At 41.3% G+C, this 10,803-nt stretch overlaps 1 protein-coding gene across 1 annotated transcript; it reads left to right on the forward strand.

Moving 5' to 3' along the window:
• Positions 1 to 1,378: 1,378 nt before the first annotated feature.
• On the forward strand, positions 1,379 to 10,308 carry LOC115105978 (progestin and adipoQ receptor family member 3-like). Its single transcript, XM_029628525.2, has 7 exons — positions 1,379 to 1,576; positions 5,756 to 5,981; positions 6,201 to 6,363; positions 6,520 to 6,675; positions 6,842 to 7,039; positions 7,171 to 7,261; positions 7,387 to 10,308. The coding sequence occupies exons 2-7, from the start codon at positions 5,797 to 5,799 to the stop codon at positions 7,539 to 7,541; spliced, it is 948 nt and encodes a 315-aa protein (XP_029484385.1). The 5' UTR covers positions 1,379 to 1,576; positions 5,756 to 5,796; the 3' UTR covers positions 7,542 to 10,308.
• The last annotated feature ends 495 nt before the right edge of the window (positions 10,309 to 10,803 follow it).

Raw genomic sequence — 10,803 nt, forward strand, 5'->3', positions numbered from 1 at the left:
CCACCCAGCAGACTGTCGACCAATCGCTTTCACGTTCACGCGTCGTGCTACGCCATGTGGTTGCTAAGCTAACGTACCTATTTTCCTCGAAAGTACGCAATGTCACGATTTCAAAGCCATACAATATTGCATAGGAAATTAATTATCTTACATCTCGGAAAATATTTGTAATGTTGTACTTGATAACAAAATTCATGCTAATGTGTGTTTTTAAGCTAGCGCCCAATTGACTCCCATTCACTCCATGAAGGAGAGCTCTCCCTGTCCCAGAATCGTCCAGACTGCACCGTATGGCCCACTGACGTACAATGGGCAACGTACACAATAGGCGGTAATACGATTGCAATGGAGATTCCTATCTCCTCAAAAGGACTGTATTTCTGGCTACTCCAGAAAGTGATGTTGCACGCAACCTCAGTAACTCAAGCACAAGGCCAACCTGGGTAGTCTACTGCTGGCTGCTATTAGCAAATACATGATCCTTATAACTTCTTCTGTGAGCGATTTAAATAAATTGTTAAAAGGACATAGATCTGGTGTATTACAATAAATTATTGGTAACATAATTGTCTTGGATTTTTTTTTTTTTTACACAAAGATATACATTTTTCCATTCACTATAATGGGGCCTAGTTCTGCTAACAAATGCCTGCAGTACAGCGGTCGGACTTGAACTTCCGTGACTTCAAGAGGGAGCAAGCCGTCTCCTCCATAGAGAATGATAGATGCCTCTAATGGCCAAAATGCTATTTTAGCGTGGGTAGCGCTATTGCGGCAGCCACTATGCTTCCACCATTTAAAAGTAGTCAAAATAGTCATCTGGGTGGGGTTTCCTATGGGTTGTAGCCATAATGGCGCTGTGGCTGTCCATGCTGTCACAGATGAGTCCTCTATCTATCTCTATGTTCTCCCCTAGTCTGCTGCATACTTTTTTAGGGGGACAGCTGGGATACCTTTCTCGGCAATCAAAGCCAATCGAGGAACACGGCCAAACTGATCTCAGTACTTGAGTACTAGGCTATTGGAAATCAAAATGATTGATTTAGATTATGTATTTGGATAAATACCACAAAAAAATTTACAAATAATATTCTACATTCTTCAATAAATTGACTTGTTCATATCTTTCTATCTCTCCAGTATAGCTATTCATTGTAGTAAAATGAAATCATTGCTGTAGCTGTATCAAAAATCATATACATTTGGCCATTTGGGCCATTTCCATAATATCCAGATGGGCCATAAAAAAAGCTTTTATTCATGATCAGATATTTGGAGCCACCCAGACTTCAACTGGTGTTCATGAAATCGTATCACAGAGTTACTGTCTTTGATCGTATTGTATTCAGGCAGTTTATAAAGTCCAGAGAGGGGGTCCTCGGGCAAGACTTGCGCAGCCATGTCCATTGTGTAATTTTAGAACTCTGTTTTTTGTTTTGTGCTTATGTATTTTCTAGCATGAGCTGCTGGGCTAGCCAGCTGCTTAAAATATTGTATTAATAGCTTGCTAAATCACAAAGTAAGGTGTATTGTAGCTAGATGACACTACGTAGCCATCGATAGCATGCAACAAAAGGTAATTTTCTCTCTGCGAGATCAATTCCGCATGCTAGCATGTCCGGCTAAATTTCAAGTTGGAATGCATATATTTTGATCAATCGCCTAGCTCTGATTTATTCCAATAAATGATCTATTACCAAAAGCATGTTGACTTGCCAATTTTATTAGTCATAGGTTCAGATCCTCTATTAGTCTTTCCTAAAAAAAAGCGATCTAACGTTATGCTTGCCAGAATATACTGACCCCTACCATTATGCTTGTTTACACTGAGCTGCACCGGGGTCGGAACGCAATCATGGTTACATTAAAAGACAATGTATTCTTGATCTGTCAATGCCATCAGGAGGCTCCATGTGGAGGTTATGATGCAAAATTGCAGAGCCTCTGGGGGCTTGAAAAGGCCAAATCTAGCTCCATATTGCAATACATAGGGCTCAACAGCTCCACATAGCCAGTGCTTAATATTGTCAGGAGCTGAGTAGGGAAAGGGGGGATACCTAGTCAGTTGTCCAACTGAACGTATCTTCCACATTTAACCCAGAGAGCTGCAGGGGGCTGCCTTAATCAATGTCTTCAGCACCTGGGGAACATTGGTTTAACTGCTTTGTTCAGAATGACAGATTTTTACCTTGTCAGCTCAAGGATTCAATCTAACAACCTTCCAGTTCCTGGCCCAACGCTCTAACCACTAGGCTACCCACTAGTACCAGCAACTCACATTTTCTACTGCTTGAGCTCCTGTTCCTCTTACAGAATATTAGCTCAAAAGTATTGTAGAGCTGCTGCACGTAAATATAAACCGTACCGGCACCTATTTCAGTCCAAGTCAAGCACTGCATATAGCTCCACAATGACATGATTGGTTGATGGTAGGTGGGGGTGCAGTTCATCCTGTATAAACACAAACTCGCTTACTTCACAAAAAAACATGGAGAACTTTGACGAAAGACTATCATAACAAATTCACCAATATAATACATCTTTATGTAGGGATTTCAAAGACACAAAAATAAGTTTGAACTCCTGGAAAGACATTGTGGAGGAAGCTCCCGAGTGGCGCAGCGGTCTAAGGCACTGCATCTCAGTGCAAGAGGCATCACTACAGTCCCTGGTTTGAATCCAGGCTGTATCACCTGGCCATGATTGGGAGTCCCATAGGGCGGCACACAATTTGTCCCGCGTCGCCGGGGTAGGCCGTCATTGTAAATGAGAATTTGTTCTTAACTGACTTGCCTAGTTAAATAAAGGTTCAAAATAAATAATAATAGGTATACAATTTAAGTTGGGAGTTTACATACACTGAGGTTTGAGTCATTAAAACTCATTTTTCAACCACTCCACAAATGTGTTGTGAACAAACTATAGTTTTGGCAAGTCGGTTAAGACATCTACTTTGTACATGACACAAGTCATTTTTCCAACATTTGTTTACAGACAGATTATTTCACTTATAATTCACTGTATCACAATTCCAGTGGGTCAGAATTTTACATACACAAAGTTGCGGTGCTTATAAACAGCTTGGAAAATTCCAGAAAATTATGTCATAGCTTTAGAAGCTTCGGATAGGCTAATTGACATCATTTGAGTCAATTGGAGGTGTACCTGTGGATGTATTTCAAGGCCTACCTTCAAACTCAGTGCCTCTTTGCGTGACATCATGGGAAAATCAAAGGAAATCAGCCAAGACCTCAGAAAAACAATTGTAGACCTCCACAAGTCTGGTTAATCCTTGGGAGCAATTCCCAAATGCTTGAAGGTACCATGTTCATCTGTGCAAACAATAGTATGCAAGTATAAACACCATGGGACCACCAGCCATCAAACCGCTCAGGAAGGAGACTCGTTCTGTCTCCTAGAGATGAACGTACTTTGGTGCGAAAAGTGCAAATCAATCCCAGAACAACAGCAAAGGACCTTGTGAAGATGCTGGAGGAAACAGGTACAAAAGTATCTGTATCCACAGTAAAACAAGTCCTATATCGACATAATCTGAAAAAACGTTCAGCAAGGAAGAAGCCTCTGCTCCAAAATCGCCATAAATAAGCCAGACTACGGTTTGCACATGGAGAAATGTCCACTGGTCTGATGAAACAAAAATAGAACTCTTTGGCCATAATGACCATCATTATGTTTGGAGGAAAAAGTGGGAGGCTTGCAAGCTGAAGAACACCATCCCAACCGTGAAGCACGGTGGTGGCAGCATGATGTTGTGATGGTGCTTTGCTGCAGGAGGGACTGGTGCACTTCACAAAATAGATGGCATCATGAGGGAGGAGAATTATGTGGATATATTGAAGCAACATCTCAAGACATCAGTCAGGAAGTTAAAGCTTGGTCGCAAATGGGTCTTCCAAATGGACAATGACGCCAAGCATACTTCCAAAGTTGTGACAAAATGGCTAAAGGACAACAAAGGCAAGGTATTGGAGTGGCCATCAAAAAGCCCTGACCTCAACCCTATAGCAAATTTGTGGGCAGAACTGAAAAAGCGTATGCGAGCAAGTAGGCCTACAAACCTGACTCAGTTCCACCAGCTGCCAAGAGGAATGGGCCAAAATTCACCCAACACATTGTGGGAAGCTTTTGGAAGGCTACCCAAAATGTTTGACCCAAGTTAAACAATCCTACCAAATACTAATTGATTGTATGTAATCTTCTGACCCACTGTGAATGTGATGAAAGAAATCAAATCTGAAAGAAATCATTCTCTCTACTATTATTCTGACATTTCACATTCTTAAAATAAAGTGGTGATCCTAACTGACCTAAGACAGGATTAAATGTCAGGAATTGTGAAACACTGAGTTTAAATGTATTTGGCTAAGGTGTATGTAAACTTCCGACTTCAACTGTAGATGCAGTAAAGAGGTCAATGGAATGCAGACCATGGGGGATAGAAGGGCAATGGATTGGAGCACATTCAACAAATTTGATCTAAGTGAATATTTGTCAAATCCACCATGATTGATGTATTGTAACAGGCCCACAATCTGGGTACTAAATTCAGATTTGGATATATTTAGCTGTTTTCGCTGCATAACATTTAGAAGTTGTCCCTTTTCAGGTTTAGAAGAAGTGACTAGTAAATGCTAACTCCCGTTTGTTTAAGCAGGTTAGCGTAGCTAGTACATAGAAATTGGTGGTGTAGTCAAAGTCGTTTTAAACTGTAATGCAGTTGATTGATGACATGAACATGTATTGGGGTTGACCTCCATACAAACATATAGTGTGAAATACACATAAACAACAGCCTAAATGTAGGCTGATTTAGCTGGGGGGCAGTGAGGAGATTCGGGATAGAGATGCTGGTGGGAAAACGGTGCATCCTTTTCATGCTATTTTGGCTGAGCTATGTCAAGCAGCGGGAAACGGACTCCAACAACTCAGAAGAGGTAAGGTATTTTCTTTTTGTTTAGCCAGTTGCTCGTAATTAGCTGGATGGCTATAGAGATGAATCCTGAATCACTACGAGTGGTGCGGTGCAGACCAATTTATTGGATGCGTATGACAGCTGCCCGAAGCTCAAGATGTATGAATGCTCTGACTTCTGCGGCGGCCGCATCGCTGTAAACGCTGTACAGCCACTGCAGACTCGGATTGACCATAAAATCAGCTTTTAAGACACTGTAGCTGGCGCGAGATATGGATCGGAAAGCATTCCTCAATGCAGGATTGGATATGCCACTAAATTTGACCTTTATCCACACTGATACATCGAGAAGATTGAAATACTGCTAATTTTCCCAGAAAACTGCCCTTTTTGTTCTCATGTTAGCTAGCAGTAGCCACCGCAGTCATTTTGGAATGTAGGGTCAGCCAATCAGCTCCTTTGTTGTTCAACGCCACGTGCCATTCCATAATGGCTGCTTTGGCTGATGTTAGCTAGCCTGATAACACAAAGGACTGTTTTCCAGTTTTTCAGTGTGGATGTGTGTACAGTGTAGAGGAAGTGTGGATGAAGGTACAACTTGCAGTACAGTACCCATCCCTTTATTGAGGTACGTTTTCCGACCCGTATCTCCTGTCAGCTCCACAGTGTCTTAATGTAACCATGATTGCGTTTAGACCCCAGTGCAGCTCAGTGTAAACAAGCATAATGATAGGGTCAGTATCTTCGGCCAACCTTAGATTGCAGTGACCCCTTAGTTCCATGCCATAACTTTACCCTGTTGTGCCCTTTTCATCTTTTCAGCCTTAAACCTGTGCCAGAACCGTGAAATCTGATGTTCCAAAATGCCTCATAAACTCCTCAAGTTACTCCTGGGAAGTTACCAGTGGCTGGCCAGTTACTGGCCCGTCCTTATGCCGAGGGGAATCCGCTTGTACACATTTGAACAGATCCCGTTATTCATGAAAGAAAACCCATACATTACAGATGGATACAGAGCCCGTTTACAATCCAAACTTTGTTTAAAAAGGTATGTCAAGAGAATAATATAGCTAAGCTCAATGTAAAGTAGATGTTGTTGTACAGTGTTGTTGCTAGTTGTTGTATAGCCTGGTCCCAGGTCTATACTGTCTTGCCAACTCATATGGTTATTGCCATGTCAAACAAAATTAACCATAGCAGTTGGCAAGACAGCACAAACAGATCTGGAACCAGGCTAGTTGTTGTGTATTGTTTTCCACCCCTCTAGCATCTTTGTGCTGTCCAATGAAACAGTCAACATATGGACTCATCTGTTGGGCTTCCTCCTGTTCTTCCTACTGGGGGTGAATGACATGTCTACAGTCCTGCCGGCTTCAGGTGCCAACAGAGAAGACTATGTCATCTACTGCATAGCACTCTTCTGCTTTCAGGTGTGTGTTTGGGTGGGTGGGTGAGAGTGAGAGAGATGAACAGAAAGAAAGAGAGTGAGAGGTCACAGCTATCTGTCAGTCTTATTTTGTTGTGGTTTATAGGTCTTACCTGTGTTCAGGAGAAGTAATGCTGGTGTATTTTACCTGTTTTTCTAGGTGTGTATGCTGTGTTCTGCAGGGTATCACATGTTCTCCTGCCACCTCTCAGAGAAGACGTGTCACCGCTGGTTGGCGCTGGACTATGCTGGAATCTCTGTGGGAATCCTGGGCTGTTACATTCCAGGGGTCTTCTATGCCTTCTACTGCATCACTGTATGTTCAACAATACATTCCATTATTTGTTTTCTTTTTCCACTCATACTGTTTGTTTTTGTAAATGTATACTTGTGCAAACTGTCTCTGAAATCCCATCTCTTCTCCCCACATATCTTTCCCCGTTTCCTGTCTACTACCCCCTCCCTTTTTCTCTCATCAATAGTTCTGGAGACAGGTGTACCTGGTGACTGCTCTAGCGTTGATATTGGCCGTGTTCTTAGCTCAGATCCACCCTCACTACCACTCTAAGGAGTGGCGACACCAGCGTACTGCCATCTTCTGCTCCGTGGCTGGCTACGGGATCATCCCCGCCGGCCACTGGGTCTGGCTCAATGAAGGCCTCGGCTCAGCTGTCGTCCAGGTGAGGCAACAGATTCCTGAATCAACACTTTATTTGAAAGTGGGTTGACTTCATAACACATTCATAAACAGTACAATTATGCATCAGAGTCAAGTATTGTTACCCTTACCATGTGTTCTCTCTGTCTGCAGTTGTTCCTCCCTCGTGTGATTGTGATGTATTTGATAGCTGGAGCTGCGTTCCTCTTTTACATCTCTAAAATCCCAGAACGCTGCTTCCCAGGTGAGCCTTCATACTTGACACATCTATTCCACAATATTACAAATTGTATAGCAAATAACCACTCATGTGATTAAGTGCACCTTGTCTTGCTCAAGTGACCTTGTGATGCACTTTGACCTCCACAGGTCAACTGAACTATCTGGGTGCCAGCCACCAGGTGTGGCATGTCCTTGTGGTGTTTTTGCTCTACTGGTGGCACCAGACTGCAGTATATATAATGAAATTCAGGCATAGCCAGCCATGCCCTCCTTTCTACACCCAGCCTGGTCTCATAGACTAGACGTAACATAGTAAAAGTAAATCCGGAACACTCAAATTAGTATGATATGTTACGTTTGGTATGGGTGGTTGGTCGAGGTGGATGGGTGGGTGAATGCCTAGCTATCCAAAAGGTTGTGTGTTCAAATCTCATCACGGACAACTTTAGCAAATTTTCAACTACTTGAACTTTTTAGCTACTTTGAAACTACTTAACATGTTAGCTAACCCTTCCCCTAACTCTTTTAGCCAGCCCTTCCTCTAACTTTAACCCTTTAACCTAACTCCGAACCTTAACCCGTAGCCCTAAACTAGCTAACATTAGCCAGCTAGCTAACGTTGGGGACAACTAATTGGTATTCGTAACATATCATACGTATTACAAATTCATCCTAACCCTAACATATTGTACATTTACAGATTCATAACAAATTGTACATTTAGCAAATTCTTAACATATCATCCAAATTGTAATTCATAATTTATCATATGAAATGGATGATGACATCCACAAATTAATACATACAATATGAAACGTAACATATCATACTAAATGAAGTGTCTCAGAATTACATACAGAATAATACAAAATGCTGAGAGACCAGATTGCTACACAAGCAGTGACTAGAGCCTCAAGCTGGCCCAGCCACCGACTGAGCAACAACCTGTACTGTAGCCACTCGATGCAATTAAACCAGACTACAGACCTCTATCATACAGATGCCCAGTCAAGCAGACAAGAGAGTAGCCTCCCTACCAGAACAACTATAACCATACCGTTAGACCTAGCAGATGTCTGTAGAAAGAGCGAACAAGTAAAAGAGTGTAACCATCTCTCTGGTTTTAAGGATTGCGATTGGTGGTATGCAATCGTATCTGCTTTCTGCTGAGACTTCTGTAAGGCCAGGTTATAAGAAGGAAAGACATGTCAGCCATAGCCTGGTCGCAGGTCTGGGAAGCAAGATGGCACAAACAGACCTGGGACCAGTCTTGGTGAAGTCACTAGGACACACAGTACAGCTTCAACTGAACATATTCTGTTATTCTCTGATTATCTTTTCGTATTCAAGATTGTTTTTTTTAACCTGATTTGTATCTATTAATTTGCATGTAAGCTACTGTTTGAATGTTACATGCTGTGAAATGGTACTTCTTGAAATGCTTTCTTGAGCACATGGGACTTTACAAGGGTTATGTGCAATCTAGAATATATATCCTTTGGAAACCGAACATAGAGCCTATTTTCAGTTGTTTTTGCCTGCATAGTTATCTTACTGTATTTCATTAATGGTGGGGCTGAGTAGTTATCTTACTGTTTTTCATTAATGGTGGGGCTGAGTAGTTATCTTGCTGTATTTCATTAATGCTGGGGCTGAGTAGTTATCTTACTGTATTTCATTAATGGTGGGGCTGAGTAGTTATCTTACTGTATTTCATTAATGGTGGGGCTGAGTAGTTATCTTACTGTATTTCATTAATGGTGGGGCTGAGTAGTTATCTTACTGTATTTCATTAATGGTGGGGCTGAGTAGTTATCTTACTGTATTTCATTAATGGTGGGGCTGAGTAGTTATCTTACTGTATTTCATTAACGGTGGGGTTGAGTAGTTATCTTACTGTATTTCATTAATGGTGGGGCTAAGTAATCTTACTGTATTTCATTAATGGTGGGGCTGAGTAGTTATCTTACTGTATTTCATTAATGGTGGGTTACTGAACCCCTTCCTCTCACAATCCACTTGAATCTAAGGGCTGATTCAGGATTTGTTTAGAGAGTTGGTTACATTTAAACATAAACCCAATTAAATAGATTGGGAGTAAATGACCCTTGCTTTAATTAGTTTGTGAATAGACTATTTATGGATCCGTCCCTCTATTCACTTACTATATAACCTAACGTAGCGACGTAAAAGAAACACCTGAGTAGAATACCCCACATTCTGGTCCTGATGATATTTATTTTTTTAAATAACTTGTGGGAGGTTCTCTTCTGCACTATTCAACCAATCCAGTAAATGTGAAGGAGGAGTTAAGATGGAGCGTCGCCTTTTTAAGCGTCCAAAAGCTGAAGTCGCGTCACAGGCTCTTCCATTTCCACTGAAAACCGGTTGCACCCAGTGTTTGCAACCCCGCTGATGGTGCTTACTATATAGTACATGGGTGTGTGAACAACTGCATAAGAACAAATACTTTAGAGGCCAGTATTATCTATTGTATGACTAATACTGTACGGTATTACAATCACATTACTGACAGGTCTATCTATGCACAATATGGTGTCCTGTAGATCACAGGTGGCTGGTGGCACCTTAATTGGGGGGGCGAGCTTATAGTAATTGGCTGGAATTGATTTGATGGAATGACATAGAAGTGTTTTAATACCATTGTTATGAGCCGTCCTCCCCTCACCAGCCTCCTGTATTGTAGATCTCCTACTGTGTAGCTAATACCCATAGAGGTCATTCGACCGTGTCAGATAATGATGCTCAGAACATATCACAGCCGTTAAAGGCCCACTGTGACATTCACAGCCTATATTGACTGTTCGTTAGCCTTGTTTGTAAATGAGCTTTTGTTTCAAGTATGCCTTGAATTATTTCACTGTATTTTACCTGGTTGCTATAATGTCGGTCTTTGGTTGTCCAACATTTGTTTTTCCATTCATTTGGGCATTATTGATGGACTTACTTTTGAATGCTGGAATGCACTGACTAAAGGGACACATTATTTTAATCTGTAATATGACATGTCTCGAGTATTATAAATGAATAAAGAATGCCTAAAAGGATTGTCATTGTTGAAGTCAAATGTCAGAAAAAAGAAGCCATTACTCTCATTATTTACTTTCACTTGTGGCTATATACGGTTATTAGAAAATGGCATCCTCCTCAAAGTTAACGAGAGCATAGTCTCCTTGCCATCACATTTTATACAAAGGCATAGTTGTCAAAACAATATTTTCAATTAATCCCATTCTACAATCTGTTGTAATCTCTGACCTCCCAGTGCAAATTGAGGGATTATAATATACAGCCATTGTTCTTTTCTTACAGCTACTAACTGGAATTTTGTAAGAAAGGGTTAGATACTCCCAACAGACAACAAATCTCCAGATTAGACAGTCTTGTCTGAGATAACGACTAAGCATATCTTTCTTTATGACAATGTTGGCAAAACATTGCAGAGCAGGAGGATTTATCACACTTTGTCTCGCTTGACAAATTGCCTTTATTCTCGGGTGCAGACAGAGATTAAATGATCAGAATTAGGCTAAACAGCTTTAC

The sequence above is a fragment of the Oncorhynchus nerka genome, linkage group LG22 (genome assembly GCF_034236695.1).
Source record: "Oncorhynchus nerka isolate Pitt River linkage group LG22, Oner_Uvic_2.0, whole genome shotgun sequence".
Classification (NCBI taxonomy): Eukaryota; Metazoa; Chordata; class Actinopteri; order Salmoniformes; family Salmonidae; genus Oncorhynchus; species Oncorhynchus nerka.

Bases quoted from the DNA above. Each gene is read 5' to 3' on its own strand.
- LOC115105978 (XM_029628525.2), top strand. From the start codon at position 5,797: ATGCCTCATAAACTCCTCAAGTTACTCCTGGGAAGTTACCAGTGGCTG. The intron at 6,364-6,519 runs GTGTGTGTTTGG...CTGTTTTTCTAG, and splicing joins TAGCACTCTTCTGCTTTCAG to GTGTGTATGCTGTGTTCTGC. The intron at 6,676-6,841 runs GTATGTTCAACA...TCTCATCAATAG, and splicing joins ATGCCTTCTACTGCATCACT to TTCTGGAGACAGGTGTACCT.